The 24,999-nt window shown below is 43.1% G+C and overlaps 1 protein-coding gene across 1 annotated transcript in view; it reads right to left on the bottom strand.

Annotated features, from left to right (window-relative positions):
* Window positions 1-23,843, bottom strand: part of dph6 (diphthamine biosynthesis 6) — a 58,317-nt gene extending 34,474 nt beyond the window's left edge. The window contains exons 1-5 of the mRNA XM_070979245.1: window positions 23,731-23,843; window positions 23,205-23,296; window positions 22,284-22,468; window positions 9,190-9,263; window positions 8,131-8,249 (exon numbers count right to left, since the gene is read on the bottom strand). Coding sequence (XP_070835346.1) covers window positions 8,131-8,249; window positions 9,190-9,263; window positions 22,284-22,468; window positions 23,205-23,296; window positions 23,731-23,753 — 493 coding nt within the window. The 5' untranslated portion in view covers window positions 23,754-23,843. The remainder of the gene's footprint in view (window positions 1-8,130; window positions 8,250-9,189; window positions 9,264-22,283; window positions 22,469-23,204; window positions 23,297-23,730) is intronic.
* Window positions 23,844-24,999: the final 1,156 nt, after the last annotated feature.

Here is a 24,999-nt window from a genome sequence, read left to right as displayed (position 1 = left end):
GTTTATTTGCCTTTTCCCTCCCCTTCCCCTGAAATGGTGCATGGAAGTGACTCACAGGCATGGGAGAGAAAAGAAGGAGGGGAAAGAAGGTTTGGAGGAGAGCTTTGTATGAATACCCAGCGGTGCCACACTCCTAAAATACAAGCTCGCTGCCGCGCGCTCCCCAGACGAAAACAAGTAAAACCAACCAACCAAGTAGACTTCAAGAAAAACAGCCCATTGTCATAACCTCCTGCCCTTTTAATAAGATATCCAAATCTAGACTCCAGCTTCACCCAAAGATTAGCACTTTGATCAGTCCTATTTAGGGATTATGTACATATTAGCAGGAATAAAAGGGTGCACTTAAACAGTGAACACTTAGCTCAGCTTGCGGAGCGTCAAAGGGTTTTACCCCTTTGTGACGCTAAATCCCGATTTTGTCTTTCAGACGGCTGTCCCTGATGGCACCGTGCTGAACTCCATCTCATCCGGTAAACAACTCCTTTCACACAGAAAGTGCAGCCAGTGCTTTAATACTGTACATTCTTCATTCTTCTTCAAGACAAAAGCCCGGAGCGCCAGGTGCTTTCTACAAAGAATGGAATGGCAAGAGCATAACAGGACGTGATTGCAAAACGCTAAATTTTAGGAAATTCCCAAACATGTAGTCATATGCTCCTGTTTAGCATAAAACACCTGGTCGTTACCTAAAAACATGAGGGCAAAGTTACGGGAACCACGCAACTACATTAGGTCTTTCTATTTCCCTTTTCTGTGGCTGCCTATTAGTTGACTGACATAATCATTAACAAGTAACCTATACAGACTGACGTGCAGTTGTGACAGTAACGTCGTCGCAATAAAAAAAGTTGCTGAATTGTCCATAATAATTTCTCAGAAAAAAATCCAATATAGCTCCTCTGTTCTGAGGTGTCACGTGGTCCTGTTCATCGGCACATTCATGTGTTTAATTAAAGGAACAAAGTTAATCGCAATGTGAGAATCTCTCCTCTCTCATGGCCTGACAACCTCAAAGGTTAACGTGTCATCTGCGGGCCCCATGGGGAGCAATGGATGGGAGGCAAGAGGAGAGGGAGAGGAGATGTGGCGGAGGGACATCGCATCCCATCCCGGGTTCATCTTAATCCCAGCTGTGTCTCTCCTCCAGGGCCGCGGTGGTCCAGCACTACGGGGGAGAGACGGAGGGGCCTCGGCGGAGGGAGGGAGGGAGGGAGGGAGCGAGGGAGAGAGTGTGGAGGGAGAGAATGAGCAGGCCCTTATTCTCTTCCCAGGGGATCTGTGGTCTTAATTAGTGTGAGAATATCTAATCTCAACATCCTCTCATCTTAACCCTGCCACAAAGGTAATAGGGAGGGAGGAAAAAAAAAGCATTAAAATTCAATCCCATTTAAATATCCTCTTTAATTAGTCATGCCTTTTAACAAATTTTAATAATTGGCTCCAAATTGCTGAGGGGATGCCGCGTTTTTTAATATGTTCATTAACTTCCCTGCTCTTAAATAATATATGATACATGATTTGATATTTACAAGGAGCGAAGAGGACGACGGAGATCCGGGCAGACAGGAGTGAGTGATAAAATGATACAAAGATGGCATTAATGTGGAGACATTCCTCCCAAGACCACTTAGCACTTGTATGAGTGTTTTCTTAATTGATGTTCCTGACTGACTTAAGGTTACCGAAAGCATTTGGAAATGAGGATCGGTGGAACGAGCTCACACTCGTGCGATGCATGCTTTGAGAAGTCTTGGAGTGGCCACCAGTGTGAGCCTTCAGCAATCTAACACCACTCATTTACATGATCTTCACATCTCTGTCTCCTCTGAACCTGTTTTACAACTTGACCTAAACCCAATTACCTAACCTCATTATGCCACATTAAACCCAAATAAGCCCACTAGAAGCTGCCATTAGTCTGCCGCCAGAGACAGTAAGACCGCACTTTGGAGAGAGAGGAGCTTCCCTTAGAGAGACTGAGAGGAATGGCTCTCCTTTAAAAGGGCTTTTTACCTCGTATTATCCTATAAAACTCCAATTAAATTCAGTGAACTTTAAAACCAGGGAGTCCAGTAATGAGGGAGAGCATTTTTTCTAAAAAACCTTGTTGACATTTAGTGGGATGAAATTAGCCAAGAATAAAAAGTTTACCAGGAAGCCGAGAGCCATTTGGGCATGAAAGTTAGTTTTTATATTGAGATGTGAAAAAACTGTAAAAACTTCATTCTTCAGAAGCTTAGAGGACACAATACAAGTTAACCGTATAGCTGAACTCTCACAAGTTAAACCGCCTTTGATTCTGCTTAAAAAATTAACTTTTTCAAGTCTCTTCTTGAACCAAAAGGCAGATAAAAAACACATTCTCCTTCTGACCTCTACAGAAAATGCAGCTCTCACTTCTCCCCTTATAGAAGTCAATGGCAATTATTTCCAGAACACACTTTTGAGCTAATTCTGTTTAACGATCATGATTGGCCTTTTCCCACCTCGAAGAAGTTGATTAATTTAAACCCTCAGCAGTCGGTTACCTACCAAATTGAAACCGCTTGTGATTTTGCTTACTGAGCCTAATGCTAAATTAAAAGCCGGGAGATTCTAGATACTGTCTGAGCTGAGCTGAGCGCAGTATCGCAGACATCCGCGGGTTGTCTTAAGATCTGGCGTGCCAGCTGACAGCTCAGCTTTAATCCTTTGCTTCAGAGAGAAAAGGCAGAGAAAATTGGATTCATGATGTGTAACATTTTAGCCTTTAAATGGATGAAATGAGCATCTCCTCCCTAGTAGGTGAGCTGCATCAGCCTTTAAACAACGCTCTCAAAGACCCCGCGCCAAAACAATAGCTGTTCACTATCACCTAATCTTTGCAAGAAAGAGAGAGAGAGAGAGAGAGAGAGAGAGAGAGAGAGGGAGGGAGAAATACAGAACGGAAAAGAAAAAAGCAGGGGAGGGAGGCAGCACCGTACAAAGGATGATAAGATTAAGGTTATATGTGAAATTTGTCAGGCTCTTATCTGAAATTCAGCGTCTGTGAACAGAATAATAGGCAGCATGAATTGTGTAGCAATCCCATCAAGATGAAATCTTTTCAGTCCAACAAATCAAAACGGAGAAACTGGGAGGACTTACAACCACACAGCACTTAACCAGGAAAAATGAGCCAGTGCGTATTGATAAATCTATGCTTTCGGTTTTCTTTTAGGGAATTCACATGAAGGTGCAATGTGTGCAGGTGGTGTAAGAAGATGCTGTTTAAGGCTGCTTCAGCTGAACTTCGAACCCTATGCTCAATAACATCAATTGGATTGAACTGGCAGGAAAAAGTAAAACTGCTGTCTAAGTTCAATCATCCTTGCTGTGAGCTGGCAAATTTTGAGCAATTTGGATGTTATTCACTTTCATTAAAAAGGAAGGGACAAGGAATGAGTGGTTCAAGGTGCTCAGCATGTAATCGTAGCCCAGTTGCTTGTCATCCTCTCCCCATCTCCCTGTCCCCTCCTCTCCTGTCATCTCTCTACCATATGACATCTATTGAAGCCAAAAACACCCCAAAATAAAGAGAGTACAGGAAAAAGTCAGTAGGAAAAAGTAGGATTTTGTAGCATGACAAATAAATGAACCTTGAATTAACAGATTCATTGACATTAGAGCTGAAATGATAAGTCAATAAATCGGCAGTAAATCGGAGGTAGATTGGTCGCCTGCCAATCAGGAGGTTGATGGTTCGATCCCCGGCTTCGGCAGTCCACATGCCGAAGTATCCTTAGGCAAGATACTGAACCCCAAAAAACTGCCCCTGATGCTGTGCCACTGAATTCATATGTACGTCGCTTTGGATAAAAGCATCTGCCAAATGACTGTAATTGTGATAAATCAAATTACTCACCATTATTTTGATTATCAATGAATGTTCATGTCATTTAGAAGCCAAAAAAAATACCAAGTATTTCTCCATTGTGAGGACAGCCCAATAGTCACAAATTTCTTTATCTAATGTGACAATAAATTAATATATTTAGACTAGTGCTGTCAAAAATATCACGTTATTAACGCGTTAACGCAAATCAATTTTAACGGTGTCATTTTTTTATCGCGAGATTAAAGCTGTTTGTGACCTAGTGAACTTGTAGTTTTTTATAAGCTGTGGCCACTGCTAGTAACTTAAGAAAAACTACAGGATCGGATTGTAAACCGGAAACAAAACAACAGGCACGCCCCACGCACGTTTTGGTCTTGCCTGCTCGCAAGCTGTAAAAAGTAGGCTAGCTGTAAAAGAGTAGGCTACTGGTTTGTGTGGATGTCAAGTGCGAAACGCCGAAATGGATGCAAACAAGATTCTGAATGGAAAGTTTAGTTTCAAAAAGTTGGCAGATGGATCGACTGACAAGACCAAAGTTATCTGTGTGTATTGTTGGTGTGAACTGAGTTATCACCGTAGCACATCCAGTCTGAAATACCACTTGATGGCCAAACACACGGTGAATGTGAATTCTCCGCCGCCTCCTTGTCAAAACCAGGTGACAATGGATGGCTTTCGACAGAGGCGTATGGATGCTGTTATGTTCAAAGGAAACTTAAGAAAGGAAAGTTTAAGCCATGGTTTAACTGCACTATAGCCTGAGTCCTAGTTTACAATGATGTGCACTTCTTGTATCACCCTGCTTTGATCCCTTAGAAAGGGTTGTTGAAGGGGCTTTTTTGTAACCAAGTATTTATTTATTTTTGTCATCTGTTTATTGAAAGTGTTAAATTGTGATTTTGCTTCAAATGTGAATGACTGCTCAGAGTGAGAATGTTAGTGTGAAATCTAACACTACACGTTGTTGTTTTCAGTAAAAAAGATTTGCACAAAGCAAGCCTATCCATTTTTCCATGTTAATAACAGTATTAAAATGACATTTCAAGGGACAGAATAGATGAAAATGTGCAATTAATTTGCAATTAATCGCGTTTATTTTAATCAATTGACAGCACTAATTTAGACTTTTAACAGGACAAAACAAATGACTTCAAAGATGTCACTTTGGGTTCTAGAAAGTTGTGATGTTTTTGAACGTTTTCTAAAGCAAACATTGAACATGACTTAAGAATTTAATTCAGATTTTTTTTAAATTTGAATGACCAGATCTCGGAAAAATCGGAAATGACAAATCGACTGCCTCAAAACCTCGTCAGATGTTGAAATAGTGCCTAAGAGCTTTACTGTGGTACAGAAAATGATTGTATGAATGGTTTGACTGAAATCATCTGGCATGGTTTTAGAGGACGCCGCAATTAATTCCAGGAGCAAACTGCATCTTGTCTTTTTGCAGGGAGTGCTAATATAGTGTCTGACAGTATCTGAATCTTGATCATCATCCTCCAATCCTGTGAAAATATCCTCTGCCTGGTAGAGCTCAAACATGCCTTCATGTATGGCAGATAACTGACAGAAACAGGTTGCAAGACAATGCGACTTAAAGTGCAGTTCACTGACTCCCTCATGGAAATTCAGTCGATTTTCTTTAATGTCTTTGAACATTAATTGTCCTTTAAGCATATATTAAATTACATCCAATGTCCTCAAGTGGGTGAGGTGATCAGTGAAAGCAAATTTGTGACATAAATTCCCTTCTTCATAGCACAAAGGCTGCGCTCGTGTGAAGGGTAAAAGATCATGCAGTGATAAAAGGTTTTCCCGCGGATAGACCTTGATTTCACACATGCCAATTATCTCTGGAGCTGAGGACCAATTAACTGCCAAACCTGTGGCCTCACACACACCTGCACTAATCAATCAATTAACTAATTACATGAATATTTAATAGCTTTCTGGAATTGCCAATTATTATGGTTAGCTCAAGAGACATTGCATTGCAAAGAGACGTTTCCCAACAAAAATCTGCATTTCCCTTTTTTGCTAATTGGGAACATTTTGTGACACTCATAGGCTTAGACTCCGATAGCTGAACTTACTTCACTACATGCAATTTGGCATCTTCAAAGACTGAAATCCTCTTTCTCTCTTTTGTGGTTATAGGCTGCCATCAGCGCACAAATGAACACTTCTGGAGAATTCACTTAGAGGATCATCCTGCATTTGGACAGCTGTCTTTTCACTACAGGGATTTGTCATCAAGGAATATATCCTCCCTTAAGAAAAAAAGTCTTTTTTTCTCCCTTTATCCATTCACTGCTAATTTCCACCTGTCTTTGTGAGTGCCTAATGAAGGAATATTAATCTTGAATGACTCCTCACTATTCAGAGCCCACCAAAACCCATTTCATACTACCACTGGATATCATAAGTCGTTTTGGCTGTCAGTTCGTACGCAGACCTAACCTTTGCCCTGTGAGAGTTGCTTTTTTTTTCCACTCATGAGATCTGAGTAAATCCCTCCAAATCTCTCACTCACTCACTCACACACACACACACACACGCGCGCAAACACCAAAGGCCACCAGGTACGCCCTTCTGTCACCCAATCTCCCCTAAACAGCACACCTCGCTGCTCAGACCTGCTCCCACCAAAGCTGCAATTATATGAGTGCTGCCTAAAACGCCCTGGGTGCTTGCACCCCTATTCAATTCTCTCCTTTCTAATTACCACTGCCTCGGGACAGGTGAGGAGTCAGGGCTGATAAGATCTTTCTTTTTTACCTGTAGCCAAAACACACACACACACACACACACACACACACACACACACACACACACACACACACAAACACCTACAGAGGGAGGCCAAGGCGCACACTCAACAGGCACCCGCAGGTGATTTTCCTTTCTAATTATAATCTTGCAAAAAATGTTGAGAATTTGCTTTTAGACAAAGTTGTGTTTGGAGTAGAAAGCTAAGAGATGACTGAGTACTTTACAGGCGTGGTTCTTCTCTTTGTGTGCTCTTCCAGAAAGGTAACTTTTAGAATTATGACAGATCAATTAAATGCAGATCTTATTCAATTACATGTGTAATGGAAAGAAAAATAAAAGGAAAAAAAAACATGGATTCTGACATCATGTCTCCTCTGACAGGCATCTGACAAGTTACCTTATTTATTACCAAAAAGTCCTTTATCATGAGACCATTAAAAATGAGAAATGGGTCCAGAAAATAAAGTACCAAAGATAAATGACTTGACAAGTGCATTCCATGAGAGGTTATTTAAGCGGCGCTGAAAGATATGCAGAATATCTCGAACGCGGCGCTCGGCTCTGCGGGTCATCAGTCAGCCGCGGACCCCTTTTCGACTGATCGCTACCAAAGGTGACAACAAGCACTTAACAGCACGTAAACAGTGTCTACGTGATGATCTATCGCCGTGAGTAGTTTGAGAGTAAAAAGAACCATTTGTAGCTGTAATTATCATTTATCACTGGCACCGTCAAAGGGATCCAGCTGCACTGTCAAGTAGATACAGGTAGGGATCTAAACGTCATGTACCCGAGAAAAGAAAAAGAAAACTTTTTTTTTTTTTTTTAACTCTCTCCTGTTATTCAGTAATCTGATCTTCTTGTCCTCGGGCTCCAAAACAGGCAGGTAGAGAGCAGGTGACACTACATTAACCTCTTCCCTCAGTGCTGAAGCAGTTGAAAACCGTAAATGAGAGATTTTAATCTTCGCTTCACGGACCGTGGATTCTGAGCTATGCATAAGCAGAGAATGCAGCGTTGCTCTCACACAATGGGGACATGTGCCGCTTATTGACAGGTTGCATTAATGTGCGGGGCAATCACCTGTGATTATTTCTCAACTGCCAACGTTCCCTCCTCCCCTCCTCCCTGCACCCAATACCACCGTGCACTTCCCTCACACCTCCTCCCTCTGTGCTTCTTATCTTTTCATATTGTTCTCTGCTTCAATACCTTCGCCGCTGGCACAAGTCTCAACACCGCAGCTAAGCCACAGATTGATGATTAGGGCATTACTCTGCTTGTCTCTCTTTTTCTCTCTGGTTACACTTCCCTTTCTCCTCCTCCTATCCCTCACTTATCCAAATTCTGTCCCTTCCATCCCCATGCCAAACACCACTTAACCAACATGGCACCTCGGGAAAAAGCAAAAAGAGTAAGAAGGAAGACCAGGAGGGAGGGGACATCAGGCTGTTAACCAGCTGCCTGAGACACAAAAGAGTGAGACACAAACTCACCGAAGGCAGCAACTTTGATGAGGATAGCATGGAGGTCAGATGATATCATCTTAGAGAGCAGGGACTCTTGTTCTTGGCGCCACAGGTAGGCCAGAGGCTGCAAACCTAGCCGCGAACATCTGGGAAACAGGTGAAAGGCAAGAGGGAGAGCAGTCGGTTGCAGAAAGGGAAGGAGATGCAAAGCGGTTAATACTGAATATTTGCCAGCTTCAGAACAACTTCAAAGCCAACCGGGATGGGCACCTTCTCCGTTTGTGGGAAGGCTGCCACCCTGATAGGCCCGCTCGACATGCTCCCACCTGCCACCACTGCCAGTGGCTTTATTTAAAGGCGAGACAAACACGAGAACTGCGGCCTGGCTGTCGCATAAACTCGCGTGAAACACACACATCCACAGCAGGTAACCGGAGCCGAAACGTCTGCACACAAACGTCTACCGCTCGAGAAACGCCTGAGATGTTTATGTGTGTGCATCTAGCGGGAGCGAGGGGAAACAATAGTTGACTGGCGGCAGGTTTTGTTAATAAGAAGACAGCTTTTGTGCTGCGACGTGTCCAGTCTGTGTAAGTTTAGAACGAGAGAGAACAAAGAGAGAGCACGGAAGGCAAAGAAAAACAAAGAGGGAACGGGAATAAGAAAGACATACGGGTATCTGTGTCACAGGGAAACCGACTGCTGTGTTTCACCCAGAACAGGAGTGCCTTTTTTTATATGAACAAAAAAAAAATCACATGACAATTATGAAACTATCAGTTTCATTCCTTTTCTTGAAATCATGCTCCATAAAAACAGAGCCGCCCCATAAAATCAAAGCTAGTCTAAATAAAGTGGCATAAACAAAACTCGGTGTGTGTATGTGTGTGTGTTTAAACAAAACCGAGTCCAAGTTTGGAACACACAGCGAGGTAAAGACTACAGAGGATGTACTCTTTTCCTTCAGTGGGCCACAGAGTGTGCGTCATTCCAGCTCAGAGGCCTACATGCAGTGAACGTGTGTGTGCGCACTTTTAGTCAGAAAGTGTGTTCGCTGTCATGAGCGTGCGCGTGTGTTTGACTTACACGTTTTCCACGCGGACCCTCTGGTAATCGGAGAGAATGGCCCCTACAGACACTGCCTCGACACCCTCCTTTTCCTGTGGGGAGGAAAAGATGGAGGAAACCACAAAGATTTCTTGGCTTTTCCATTATACAGCATGTGCAACGTGCAGTGCAACAGCAAGATGATGTCACCGTCCCATGGGGCCAAATACTCCTTGCTCAACTTACAATGGTATCCCAAAGTGTTATCTGAACAAAACCACACAAACACATGTAAACATACACACACACAGAGACTCAAACAGACGAAGAAAGCACATTCCTGACGGCTCTTTCCTTTCATTGGACCGCAGTCCTGTGGGATGTTTACACTCTGGTTCTATCAAGGCCTTTATGGTCCAGCCTATATCCCCTGGAGGCTTGTGTGCATGTGAGTGTGTGACTGGAGGCACATCTCCAGGCGGTTCCTGGACTTTATCAGCAGTCTGGCATGAGCGGGAGATGAGCGCGTCTGGCCGCAGCTTCCATCCCCTTGCACACCCGGCTGGAAGACGGAACCGCAGTGACAACTTGAAGTATCGTGGAGCATTGTGTCTGTGACTGGCATGTATCTTTAATATTGCTAAGGGCTAATCTAATTGCTTTTCATATCATATTCATATTTCAGAAACAGTGAGACAACTATGCACTCGAGAGATACTGACACAGCCTTGAGATGCGTTCAGTCTCAGTCTCGCAAAAAAAAAAAAAAAAAACAGGCTCGATCCGGAGTGGCACACACACAAACAAACAGCGGTGCATGCTCTCACACACACACAGGCATGCCTGCACAACCCCCCTCCCCTGCCTTCATGCCCCTCCCCTACAGACACACACCTGCAGATTCATTAGAACATTACATGGGCTGTAATTAGAATGAGAGGCAAGGGTAGAAGCAGTGGAGGGATGCACAAGTCTCCAGTAAATTACCTTGTAGCCATTATCAATTTCCCTGGCTACTGGTCCTTAAGATAACCCCCCACCCCCCCTTCTCCCTGTGGTCCCTTCCTGCAATTTTTCTCTGCCTGATAAACATGCTGATTAAAGCGAACAGCGTGTAAACCTTTGATACTTTCCTAAATGAAATCCATGCCCTGCCTGGGGCCTGACGCTGCGACGCACTGTGCCTCACACACACACAGCTCCAAGTAGGCGTGCCAGCTAATCAGATAAAGGATGTGCTCTGTGTGTGCGTGTGTGTGCGCTCACAGTGGAGGATGTGAGGTACAAAGCTGAAGCTAAACACTGTATACAGAGCTAGAATTTAACTCTTTGACCTGAAGTTAAACACCAAAAGATCTTAACTTGGGATTCAGTACTCAAGTTTTAATATCTCTCCAGTGTGTCCAACACTGGGATATACATTACAGTCAATTCCACTGCCCAGTGACAGTAATTAAGTCAGACTGATAACATTTCAGCCCAGCACAGAGCGAAGGGGGCTGCAGGCAGTGTCATGTAATTCTAGGTAAGCCTCAGGGCCAGCACTCTATTCTAATACAATGATAACCTTTTCCCTAAATACAACTGTCATTTCCTAAAGAGGCACATTAGGAGGTAAAGAGTGGGATAAGGAGAGACAGAGGGAAAGTGGAAAAGAGATGAGAGCGTTGAAGGAGGGCGCTACATCAACACCAATTTGGTCCCTTGGCTTTAAATTTGGCAGGACCAGACTCGGCCTCGCAGAGCAAACGAGCATCAGAGCAACAGCAGGCAACATGGTCGTCTAGTGTTTCTGTCTCTCTGTCTCACCCCCCCTCACTGCTGTAGGTACTCGACTCAGCCTCGGCCAGTCAAATGGCTTCTCTTTTCACTGGCTCTCATTACATTACATCATGCAGTCCGGGCATACTCGCCACTAATGATAACACAAGACAAATTTCTCACACATCTCCTTGTTTTCAATGGAGACTCCAGCTAGTAGACCTTTTGGCGACCAGCCTCGAAAAATGATTATTTTTGGATGCAGTTATGTTTTTGTCGCTATTATAGCGATCACCAGGAGACAGGCAGGAATGAGGGGGCAGCTAATGCTGCTCTGGACGCAATTTTACAAATTCTAGACATACTTTCTCATCTGCTGTGGGAAAGGTATGATGAATTATTGTGAAGAAGTGGTATATGTATGTATAAATCTGAATTGATGGACTTTATGGGAATTGTTTCATGTGTATTCATGATGCCATAAAAAATACAAACTTTGATTTTATGGTAGCTGAAAAATTTATCAAAATGGTTTATAGTGGGAATACCTGACAAACCGACAAGGTAGCTCATGAAGCACAGTGTAATAATAAATAATAATAAAATCTTTATGAGAGCTATCTGGCTAAACGATGTTTTGACTGCATTAAAGGTGGAATCCGGGTAAGAAGCTAACAGAATGATAAATCAAAGCAGAGGTCATCAGGACTCTTCTGACCCGCGAGCCACTTTTCTTTCCTCATGACTGTTGGCACAAGAACCAAAGAAAGAGCTCCCTGCCTGCCCTTATTCTATGTCACCTCTCTTTTTTCAACGTTTAATGACCCTAGCTCATTAAAGGAAGCTTCACCTGATCCAGGACCTGAGGCCCTGCATTAACTCACGCCCAGAGCGGGACTAATTCTGGCGTGGCGTTGTGCAACAGCGCAACCCCCTAGCAGCCCCTTCAGAGGCAGACTAAACAAAGGCCTGGCCTGGCTTCCCCTGTCCTCTCCAGCAGGCAGAAAAGCTATTAATGAGGATCTATTGCCCAGAGCAATGGAAGCCCTCAGTCCCCCCAGCCATGTCCATCAGGGTACTTAGCCCCATGCAGTCATTAACTTCTGTTACTAATTGTCAAATTCATTAAACTAATCCTTCCCCAACATCCGGATGTCTCCCGTGGAAATAGATGGCGAAGGCTGAGTTATTAAGATGTCAGCTGTGGGGAAGATTAAGGCCAGCAGACATGCTCCACAAAGAAACGATACGGCCATTAAACTCTATATCAAGGTAGTGTGTGTGATATACTTTGTAATTATATATACATTCATCTTGGTAAGGGAGTCAAAGAGTGGTTCGAATGTATTCACAGTCACAGACATGCCTTCAGTCACAATATGTATCTGGCCCAAAGATACATACAAGACAATCAAAGGGCGAAGGATCTGGCTTCAGACTGTGGCTATTTTATCAGCGCTCAGCTTAAAGGTACTTACGCACGCCACACACTCAGTCTGGGTAATATTCAACAGTCAAAGCCATTAACAGCAACCAAGGCAATTAGAAAGCCATAAAATATTAAAAATTCAATATTCATATTCATATGGAATACATCAGAACCCTCATTAGGGCTTTCTCAATGGCTGTCACAATGAGGTCTTAATTATACACCCTAACAATGCAAAGCCCCATTTTGCAAAATGGTGGGTTTCCAACATGCCTGCTTCAGCCTGTTCTGACAACTTGGAAGCCGGCGCTGGCAGATCTTGGCTATTACGGACCCAAGGCCACAAATTTCCATCACAAAATCCTCTTTTTATCGAGTCCAAAGTTGTTGACGCGTACTTTCTATGATGTCACGGCCTCCTGCATGTGGCACGCCTGTGGGTGCTGGCAGGGAGGCGGGGAGGAAGATAACGTGGAGAAATTAATTAAAGTGGTTTGAATGACAGTTTGCTCAAGGGCACCGGGGTACCATCACAAGCTTTCCAGTTGCCGCATCCGCACTGTCATATCGACACCACCTCTAACCCCACACCCTCCTATCCCTTCCCCCTTCTCCCCGACACTCCTTCTCCTCGCCATCTCTCCTCCTCTTCGTCCCTCTCTCCCAGGATCCATCATGTAAGTGACTGGACGCGACATGGTTTTAATGTTCTCTCCATTAGATCAGCGCTGGGCCTGTTGTAATGTAATGGGATTGTTCTCCCCTGTTCCCCCACACGGTGGGAACACGGAGAGGGGGTTGGACCTTGATGTAGCAGCTCAAGTAGATGTGGTACAGGGGATAGGGCCAGCTAGGGTCAAGCGATTGTGTTTAATGTAATGCGGACATAGTCCCGGGGCGTGTTGGGCTGTCCTGACAACTCAGACATGGCAAACTGACAGGACGCTTAGTGTGAGCTTAGTAGGAGGAGACACTGGTTATTTGTTTTAAATCAGCTTCCTCATTACCATTCTGTACGGACAGTTGTACACCAAGGTGACTCCCAGAGTCGGAGAAGGAAGGATAGGATGTGGACGAGGTGCACACAAGGTACAGGATATAGTTTGGACCAATTATAATGTTTTAAGTTACACCCAATGCTTACAAGATTATATGCTTCTTATATATACTGAGGCTAAAAGACTATGTACAATGTCTAAGCCATCAAAATAAAGCAACAAATGGAAATGCAAGCTTAGCAAATGTATTTGTAAAACAAACATGAGCCAAAACCTTGTTCTCAAAGGCTTTCAGAGACATTCCCTTTGGTAAATTGGTGGGGCTGTCTGTTTGAAGGAGCTGTTGATAGACGGGCTCTTCCTTTGTGCTCGTGGATGGGCTGGCGAGATGACTCACCACGTGTCAGTCCTCAACCATACAGAGTGGTAGAATAAGAAAAACAAACTGCTCACAAAGCCAGCTGCTCATAAACCTGAATACCCCGAGCGGTTCCTGCGACGACGCAGGTCAGAGCTACAAGAAGGGGAGAGAGGAAGCAGAATAGGGGAAAGTATTAGCCTCCGCTGAGGCCACGATGCAGGTGTGACCAGTCAACAGAGGATATGACATGAGACATTGTCTCATCAACGCGATGAGTGAGGGACGCTTAGCCCACAGCAATGTGACAAGTGACAGGCCGGCATGCACTCATCTGCTTCCAGAGAAAGAGAAGCTTGAACATTTCTATCCATGAAGGTATAGTACTACTGCAGCTTTTCATGGCTGAGTTTGTATTTGTACAGTTTCCTAGCCTGAAGTGCGCGCACACACACACACACACACACACACACACACACACACACACACACACACACACACACACACACACTCTTTAGTCTTGGATAGTGATTCATTTACAATGACAGAGCTGTTTTCAGTGATAGAGCCTGAGCATAAATATGCCATGCCGCACAGCTGGAAAATGTAGAAATTCATCAGGGTTAAAAAGTAGAGAGATTAACGTTTCACGAGTTTCCTCTCAGATATATATGGTTACGTAAACACAGGCCCAGCCAGTCTCAGGCAGGGAGGGAGAGGGCCTTGGCCAAAGCAAGCACAAAGCCCTAGTTTCAGCAGGCCAAGGACAAGGAGGCTTTCCATATCTACATGCATGGAAAACTAAATGTTGAGAAGCAGCGGGGAGACATAAGGTCGTTTATCGATGTCCATGAATACTTGCAATTCAAGCAGACAAGTTTAGTTATTACTGGCTTTTAAAAAATGCAATATTTTAATGGCTGTTTCTGCATTAAATAAACTGTCATTCTGTGCCGCTGCTCTCACACGATCAACCGGGAGTTTTTTTAAGACGACAGGAAATCACGTGACTTCCTCCAAAAGACTCAAGGTCTCGGCCCTCACCATTAAAAGGATAAGGTATTCCAATAAATAAGCATCAGCAACAGTTTTCCGTGGGGCGTAAAACAAAGTCTTAATCCCAGCTCTGTCATAGCAGCATTCCCACTTGACAGAGGCAAAAGTGTTTGAGACAGGAAGCCACTTCCAGAGAGCAAGTGGGATAGAATCAAAGAAGGAGTCTCATGCCACAGAGAGGTAAACTATGTCAGTGGCTTTTCATGGTCCGTAACAACCACCTCGTCCACAGGGTGTATGCACGCGCATGCACCGACATCCACGTATGTACACACACAGTCACGCACTGGCCTACAAACACACACACACTCCCCAAAATGCAAATGTTTTTCTGGTGAGGTCAGGTTCCAGGCTCTTGGCAACTTGGCCCTCCTGTCCTCTATCCTGCATAGCGCCAATCGACATCATGAAGCCCCCCCCCCAACCCCGATCCCCCCCCGCCCTTCCCTCCCCAGAGAGAGACTGGGGGAAAATATAGCAACGATGCTGGTTTAACCCACTCTCCAGACTCCAGACAGTGTTTTTCTACGGCTGGTTATGACTTTAGCTGCGGGAGGTGATGGGGCCTGCCACAAATATTTCTTGAGGGGAACGGTTCACAAAACAAGACATAAAAGCCCTCTTAATTTTGGAGTAGATAAATGGCAGGGAGTTGAAAGACTTAGCACTATTGCTCAGCTGTCTGCTCTGAGACAGGAAGTATTGGGCCTGACTAGCTGTTGATACTGGTGAGTTCAAGGTTTTATTACACGTCCAACCTCCTCAGTGACTACTGTTTTTCTTAAATGGCTGGATTATCCTTCACACTCTTACACGGGGCTGCACAGTCAAAACAACTGGCTCGAATCAGATGGAGCCAGTGGAAGCCGTGCAAAATTTGAAATTTGACTTTTGAAAAAGAGGAGAAAGCAGCAAGTGAAAAAATATTTATATTCAGGGTGACAGTGAAGATTTAACAATAGATGTCTGATGATCAAAGTAGCAGTTGTTTTGAAAGGAAGGACATCCAAAGGCATTTTGAAGAAAAAATGACAGAACACACGCTGAAATCAAATTTGGTCGGCCAGACTTAGAAAATGATCACAGATCAAGTTTTAATATGAAAAATCAAACAAGAGAGAAATTAGAGTAATGCACTTTCCATAATGGTGCGTTTACATCAGTGCATATAAGAACATATTAGCCAATATCTCAAATGCAAATAACCTCGAGATGCATCTACAATTCATCGTGCATCAAAATAAAATGAGGGGGGGAAAAAGACCATAACACACACACACACACACACACACACACACACACACACACATACACACACACACACACACACACACACACACACACACACACACACACACACACGTTCTTCATCGGAACAATGTTCAACCAAGCAGTGGTAGTGTCTCATGCCCTTGGCAAGGCGAGATAAGGCTATCAGCTTCCATCATCGCTAAACAAGATTGAGCAAAGTACATTAAGCAGAAAAATACAAACAAATTACAAAGGCTTGAGGCTAGGCTCTTTATCTAATGTTTGTGGGGACTGTTAGCGTCAGTTGGAGGGAAATGGGCCTGCATCTAATAGATCCTGTCCCACCACTTCCACACGGCCAGCGAACAATACACAGTGCCATTATCTCAGCGCTAATGCTATCCTTCCTCATGTGCAAAACAAGCCTGCAATCTCAACCCCACTGCCACTGTGGCGACCAACATAAATACATGCAGTCTCAGACCAAAGGAAAAGATAACAATGGCCATCACAGAGAGGTGACGCAGAGAGACAGCTGTTTGAAGGAATCTATACTGGCTCGCGCTCACATATGAGGACATTTGCACTGAAAATGTGAGCAAACAAAACTCTCAACCAAGCGATTATCCATCGGTTTTAGACCGCTTGTAAGCTACACCCAGTAACACCATTTAGAGGTCTCTCTGCACCACAAACCAGCTACAACAAGCTTGCATTAGCTTTGTTATTGATCTGATCTCCTAAACCCTCGCTGTGACCCCAGAGGTCATGATTTATGTATTAAGCAGCTTTTTAAAGAAATCCATTTTCCTGTTGGGCCCCCAATGTACGTCTAATGCTGCACCATGCCGGTAATCAGAGAAAGGCTGCGTGTTTGATTTTGACCACCCCTCCCCTTCCTTCATAGTTCACACCCCTCCTCGACGACTTGTCTCCCAACACCTCAGCTCCCTGATCAATATCACAGAGCTCCTGGTTCAACTGGAGATTTGTCCGCCTGCCTGCCTGCCAGCCAGCCAGCCAGCCAGCCAGCCTCTTCCCCCCTCCTCCTCCTCTCTGCTCCTCTCTTTCTCCTCTTCCTCCTTTCCTCGCAGCAGGATACACCTCCATCAGGGCACTCGCAACAACGCACTGCCAGGCTTCTGAAGGGTCCGGATGAAAGTGCGACAACAACACAATGGAGACAAAGATGCCAGCAGAAGAAAGAAAGAAGGAGCGAGGGAGAGGGAGGAATGAAGAAGAATGTTTGGACTTGTGGACAGACTGCCTCTGCGATCTCAGAGGGCCCCAATCTTGTCTGCTGATGTCGATAATGGAGCGGCGGTAGAGACTGAGGATGAGGGGGGAGTGTGTGTGTGTGTGTGTGTGTGTGTGTGTGTGTGTGTGTGTGTGTGTGTGTGTGTGTGTGTGTAATAAAGGTCAGGAGAAACAGGGAATGGGGGGAAGTGGGTGTGCAAGTTTAAGAAGAGGATTATCTCACTAAAAACAGGGTGTTTTAACACACACCAACGGAAAGGAATGTTTCATCTACAAAGCCCTAAAGGTCTCAGCGCACCTCTCCAAGACTTTTCAGAGACGTCTCCAGGAACAAAAAAAAAATACTGCCTTGATAAAAAAGTGGGGAGGGAGGAAGTTGAGCGTTAACTGACCCGTGATATCAGCTATCCGAAAAAATAAAAGAAGTTTGTAAAAAAAAAAAAAAAAAAAGTTGTGTTTCTGAAAAGTTGAATGCATTACAGGATGGGAAATTAGATTTGAAAGTAACATTTCCATCGTTCTCAAAGCCGGGTCTCAGTACGACAGAGATGTCACAGTGCAGCTAATTAGAGCTGGCAGAAGGGAACGTGTGCATAGATATCATCTATTGTTCCTCATCACTCTAATGAGCTTAAATGTCTTTGTCTTTATTCATCAGCTCAAAGGCTGCAGAGTTGCTGCAACGGAGTCACTATCTTTTTATACATTATCTACTGCTACATCAAGTGATTGAAGCGCTAGCTGCATCTTGCCAAAACTCACTGCCATTCGTGCCCTATAGGCTGTGCTGCTTTCAAGGCCCCGTGTCTCGGTGCTGTAAAATGCACTATCTGGCGGAAAACACCTTAAAAATATCTTGCAAAAAAACCCCATAAAAATAGGATACATTAAGTGATTTGCTGTTGGGTTTGGCAGAGAGAAAAAGAGCGTATGTGCATGAGAGCAGTGAGAGCGCTTCTTTCTACCGGAGAGTGTTGAAAGAAGGCAACTGGGGCAAAAAAGAGAGAGCAGAGGTGTGTAAGGAGAACAGAGATAGACCTGTTATCATGTAACAGAGGGCCGATTTGACCTGACCTTGAACACACGAGCGTGCACGGGCACACACACACACAAGCAGGGTCACGGGGCATAAAGAGCCACTGTGTCAGGTCACAGAGCACAGAGAGAAGGATAAAGGACTTGAGGGATGTGATATGACTAATATGAGGGGTTCTGCAGGCCTTCGGGGGGACTGGCGTTACAGCCAGGGGTGACTGACACTGCTGATCTGTATCACACATCAGAGCAGATCACAGCAGAGGAGAGCAGACCAACCACACATGAAGTATGGACACACAAACAACCAAATCCAATTTCAGGATCCACACAAACAAGGATACTTTGATGTGAACAAAGGGAGAGTGTTTAAATTCCGAGCTACAAATCAAAATGCTTTATATTACAGACTTATCTTTTACACAGTGTTTGTATTCGAGCTTGCCTTTGAAGCCCGGCAGAGGACACAAGGACGTCATCTGTTTTCTGAAAATATATCCTTACAGCCATACGTGTCCAAAAGTGCAGAATCCCCCCCCGCCGTTGACAAAACTGTTATTTCTCCCCCTCAAAGAGCGGGTTCAAAGATCAGCACCTAGTAGGATGGGACGGGGTACGCAGTGGCTTGCATGTCTATCAGGTTACAAACTTCAAAGACACACTGCCATACACAGCCAGCGATGAGAGCAAAGGAGCCAACGATAGGGCCACATTGTCATTCTGCCATTATCACGACTGCCAGGGGATGGACGGCTCATTTTTTCTATCATAATTGGGCTTTTTCCCCCCCCCTCTATCAACAATGGTTCTGAAGAATATGATCTCTTCCTTTGAATCTTTTCAAAGGCTCCAAACATTTTCCAAGAGGCCAAAGTGTAGAGCCTGTTTGGTTTGTCAGCTTCTGGGACTGATCCGTAGATGGCACTGTTGGCTCACGCTAGGTGCCAGCACCAAAGGAGGAGGAGGAGGGAAAAACATCCACTTAAAACTCATCAACTCCGGATCTGAGAAAAAAAAAATCTTTCATCTACGCTCAAGTGTCATTTGCCAAATATAATCTTGTAACTTCTAATTAATTCAAACTGCAAGAAAGAAATCTTTCAAAATATCACACTTTCCAAACAGAACACATTTTTTTTTCATGCTAAAACTGTTCTTTTCCAGTAAGGGTGATTTAACAGCTCATTATCAAAAGAAGTATTTTTTCCCTCTCTCTCTTTCTCCCCCTTCTATTATTTCCTTCACCAATCAACAACACCACAAACTTTATGGTGAAAAAAAAAACATTTCTTTTTCCTACTAAACCAGGCATATGTGTTGAAAATAAATGACCATGAGCAACCACAATACGTGACTTTTTAAGAGGAGATTTGAGATGCTCTGACAGAATTGTGTTCTAAATATAGAGGATGCAGTGACTTTACTACTCTACACAATGTGGTAGAAATGGTAAAGATTAGTAAGAATGTCAAAAAAAAGCTATTTCAGACAGCGTTAACTTGAAATCTGAGATAAGAAAGTTGTGTTCTTATGGTTGGCGTCACTCAATGAGAGAGAGAGGAAGCCTGTTGTTTATGGTGCAGGTCTGTTGATGATGGTGAGAGGGGTAAATGGGGAGACAACTGGAGGTCTGCTAGCCCGTGAGGGCCCCATGGGAGGCCAACTGCGCTGATCTATAGCCCGTCTGACCGGTGAGGTCAGACCAGAGAAGCCCTGGAAATGGGAAATTAGCAGCCCTTTGCAATTAGAGCCCTGACCATGGGCAGAGATGGTATATTGCATCATGGACCAGAGAGATGTCCACTGTTTAACAGTGAATACTCATGAGAGCCCAAAAACCAGAAAGTGGACAGTGTGAATGTGCGTGTACTCACAAGAAAACACACAAACAAGAGCTTTCTCATGTAGCCGCGTGTGTAAAGCCTGCGATTTATACAGAAGACGACAAAGAAAGTCAGGCAGAGGGCGCGAAATGCCCCGAGGCAGGCTGACTGGCCCTTGCCACCCAGGCGGTGTGCGGACACGCAGGGGCCCTGGAGCAGCCCTCAGCTCCGGAAGCACGTCTCCACAGAGTCCCCCTACCCCCCCATTTTCACCACGTCAAGCCAGCTCCCATCTCAACAACAAACTCCTATCCATCATCCCATAAGAGGCTCTTAAATTTTGATGCTGCAAGCTAAAATGAGAGGTTGTGTTGGGGTGCAGAGGGGAAAAAGTGTTACACAGGATCAATCCCACACCCTGTTTGCGCTGACAGCAGGGAGAGCTGTTGCTGCTTATGAAGTGTGCGTCCAGGTAGTCTACTCATGGCTGCAGGCGGTCAGGTAGGCAGCCAGTGCCAGTGGTGTATTAAACGCACACCCAGTTGTCTCCAGCCTGTCAGTCAGCCACCCTGCACCACGTCAGACCACCGAGGTCTCATACATAATTTGGCATCAAATGAATATTTTCTCAACGTCCAGGCAAAAGTGGTATTTGATGAAATATTAATTTGGTGATTAATTTTTGCATCTGATCTTCTGTCAAGTGAGATAAAAAAAAGAATGGAATTTGTCCTGTGAAGCCAGTTGTTGAAGGGCACCTCACTCCAACTTCACACATAAAACTTTCATTAACTGATACAACAGGCACACTATTTTCCCAGAGTAAGATAAAAGGAAAACTTACTTACTCCACTTTCAAAGTGAAATCAAGACATACTAAATAAGACAGACTAAAAGCACTAACACGGCTTTTTAATCTCCCGAGTAGCTCGGTTGCACTTTACAATAGGTGCTAAGGACTGTTAGCGTACAGCAGGCCAGATGAAGCCAGACAAGCAGGGTCTCTTCAAGACAGTGCTGATGGGTTACTAAGTGACTCTGAATCCTCAGAGAATGACTTGTAAAACATCTCAACAGTGTGACATATGTCATGAACCTTAGCCGAGATGAGAAGTTTAGTAGTGCTCTGAGAGCTTGTTCACTAAAAAGCAGTCAAGCATATGTCAGTGGTGGCAAGGAGTCAAAACGATGACTGCTTTTGTATACGCTCAATGAAGCATTTCAGCAGTGACTTCACATAATTAGGGTGTATTGTAATACCACCCTGAATAAGATTCACCCTCTATTCCATTAATGTGTGAAGTCTCTGACATTATGTGTGGAAATAAAATTAGCATTTTACTCTACATTTATGGTCTGATGGCTTCATTAATTAATTCAATTTGTTCATTTTGCTCTGAGTTTATCAATGAAGTCCTGTACAATCACTCCTGTACAGTTGTTTTTAGGTGCATAATACATTTGTGCATGTGTAGATTTGTGCACTGTACATTTTATCTTAAATTGCTCTACTTTTTGACATAAATAAAACAAGAAAAAATATATATAAACATAGTAGAAAAAACAGGCCGAACTAAATGTACCTCTTAAGATGTAATGTGTAGGCAATTGTGTGCTGCTGAATTTAATGATGGCAGAAAAGAACTGATGATTTATGTGAAATGACTGTTTGAAAGGTTTTACTTACATCCAAACTTGTCATTATAAAGTATCCTAATGAAAATTGAAATCAAAAGGCACTTTGAAGAGCAGAATTTTGTTGTGACATATACTTAAGAATGGGACTATTCAACTTGACTGTACTGTATCAGGTTTAGACTGTACTGTATTGTACTGTAAATGGAATAAAAATGTGTGAACAACGTGGACAAAGAAACCTACAGATTTTCCAAGGAGCCATCGAATCAAACCATCCATTGGTTACTATTTTCTGCCCTATATGTTCAGTATACGGCTGTTTGTACTTGTTTGCACTTGAAATGATGTGTAAATATATGCAGCAATGCAGTATCACTAAGTTATTTTGATGCATTCTCTATGTGTGTGTGTGTGTGTGTGTGTGTAACTCAAGTATCAAAGCCTTTTATCCAGAGAATCCCGTTCGACACCCAAATGTCAGGCAGCATCCACTCATAGCGCTTGGATTAGAAAATCCTTCGGCATACCTTAACGAGGTGCAGCAGCTCGTACAGGTCCTCCACCTCATCCCCCTCTGTCATACTGTAGTTTCTGCTGGTGTCCAGGCTGGAGCCCTGGATGGTGCGTCTATACAGGGGCAGATCCAGAGCTTCAGCATACAGTTCTATGGCCTGGTGGCCGACTGTCTGGTACATGTAGCTGTCCAACTCATCTATAGCATGGAGGAAAAGAGGTTTAGGCCGGTGTCAGGTGATAAGATACTTATCATGTGTCTGATAAACTGTAATAACAAGTGTGCGGTGTTGCAATTTTATGTAAATAGTTAACAAACATCCAAAGCTAATATCGGGATAAAAACGTGTATAAACGGACAGATAGTGGCTATAAATACAGACAGATAATGTTTTTTGTATTTCATATGAATATTTATTCAATTGTGCTTTTATTACTTTGATGACATAACTTATAACCTAATTAACATATTAATTTTTAAAGAAAATCTAATATGCTATAATTCAATTGATATCACTCCTCTTTCAAAGTAACCACCATCATGGAGCTATAACTAATGATTATATTCACTGTTTAATCTGAAAATAGTGAAAAATGAACATTATATTTACTGAAGCGATGCCTTCACTGTAATATAAGACTGGGAACAGCTGCAAATATTTACATTAGTTTAGATGGAGCTATCAAATATAAGGCATTTATGCTTCAGTTAAATTTTCTGTCGATCAACTATTGGATCGCTGCAGCCTAAACCACAGCATATCAGCTAGCATGCTGCAAACCCTGCTGTGTGGTTTACAGAACATAAAGCTCTGCAGTACTTTGACTGTGTACAGCTCTTAACTTTGTTGTTCCCTAAAAGTGCAGCTGGCTGGCCCATATTGCACAGCTTGCCCTTGTAGATCAAATAAACTCAAGCAGCATATCTTCCTCACCTGTGTTTGCAGGACGGAGGTTGGCCAGAGCTACGATCCGGTGCCCAGCAGCAACACACTGCATCATGTTGTAGCAGCTGTCTTTGCCCCCACTGGAAAACAGCATGAGAAATAGCAGAGATGCAAAGCTGTGCTTGTATCATTAAGATGCAGAGCTATGCATAATCGGGGGTGCACGGTTAGCGATGTGGTAATGCGTATGAATATTCTGTGATGAAGAGCCTGTTTGGTTTCTTAATATACTGAGGATGCTATATTCTTACCAGTAATTTAAGTTAGCTGCTGTGTGCTGGTCTTTTATGGTTTTTTTTTTAACAACTTTATAGTCGATAGCTTTGAACTGCTACAACAGACAATGTATAATGTGGTTTTGAACAAAGCCACAGACGAAATAAAACACCTTACACCTCACAGTAACAAGTTAACTAGCGTTTATTCACAGCAAACCATCTGATGTCACTGCCATGTTAGCAAAACACATCAGTAACGGAACTGTGAGACAGTTACAACAAAGAAGCGCTTTTACCTTATTAACGCGACCACTTTCATCTTCTTATTTCTGGCTCAAGAGTCTAATGACATCAACAGTTTGCTGTAATGATACACAATGTGATAGCAGTGCCTGGCAACCGGTGCATGTACACAACAACATGTGAGAGCTAGACTTCCGGGTTGTTAAAGGACCCTTCCATTTGACAAGTCGCCCTCAAATATGCCTGATAGAAAATCAGTTCCTGGCATTTTATCTCTTTGTATGAAAATATAAATGTAATTTTTGCCCAACAGGCAGGTCCATAAATAAGTTCAGTATTGACAGGCCATTCAAATAATGCAGAATTTTAGTTTTTGTTTAGTTTTAGTTTAGTTTAATTTTCAAAATAGTTCAGAATAGTTATACGATAATGAAAGGCATAAACCTGTGACAAGAAATCATTTAAAAACATTCAAAATTTAAAATAAGTAAATAAATGATAATAGGTAATAGTACTATAGTAATATATAATAGTAATAAATAACTACTAAAGAAAGAATTAATGTATAAAAGTAAATAAAAACATAAATATTAAAATAAAATACCTTCCTTTTTTATTCACCAACATAACAGCACAAAACAACTATGTGACCCAATGCGCACATGTGCCCATTACATTTGATGTAAGATAGCACACATGAAATTTTGGATGAATTAAAAAAAAAAAGTCACATGTGGTTTTTAGACATTTAATATGTGAAACATCATATTTTGCATGTGAAAACATGAATTTTGAACCATATTTACAGCTAATATTGAAAAGTGCCATTTTAAGTACTGGTGATGCACACTGCATTATAATCAAAGTGGCAATGCCCTATAACTCCAATACTAACACTGACACACATCCTTTGCCTCATGTGTCTCAAAAGAGGACCAAAAGTCCGTGCACTGGTATTCACAGACAGGTTGCACTTTTCCTCTGAGGGAGCCCTATTTTGCTCAGAGGAAAGCCTTTGATGCTCTTTTTGCTCTCTGTTGTTGTGCCAGAGCAGAATAATTGCACTGCTTTTGTGTGCTTCCCTCACCTTCTACCCCTAAGCAGGCTAAAGGCAACTGATTTTGTTTGAGTGTACAAAATTGAGAGAGACGTCTCTTCATCCCATTGCTTTTAACTAGGTTCCCTTTTTTGTTTTTGTTTGTTTTTTGTTTTATTCATCCTGAATATATGGAAAAATCTACAACCTGCAGATGAGCACCATTTGTACTGTGGTACAGGCAGTACAGACCAAGAGCAGGGATCCTTTTCATAACAGATGAATC

The sequence above is a fragment of the Chaetodon trifascialis genome, chromosome 14 (genome assembly GCF_039877785.1).
Source record: "Chaetodon trifascialis isolate fChaTrf1 chromosome 14, fChaTrf1.hap1, whole genome shotgun sequence".
Classification (NCBI taxonomy): domain Eukaryota; kingdom Metazoa; phylum Chordata; class Actinopteri; order Chaetodontiformes; family Chaetodontidae; genus Chaetodon; species Chaetodon trifascialis.
Note: the sequence above shows the minus strand (reverse complement) of the source record. Positions and strands in the feature narration are given on the sequence as shown.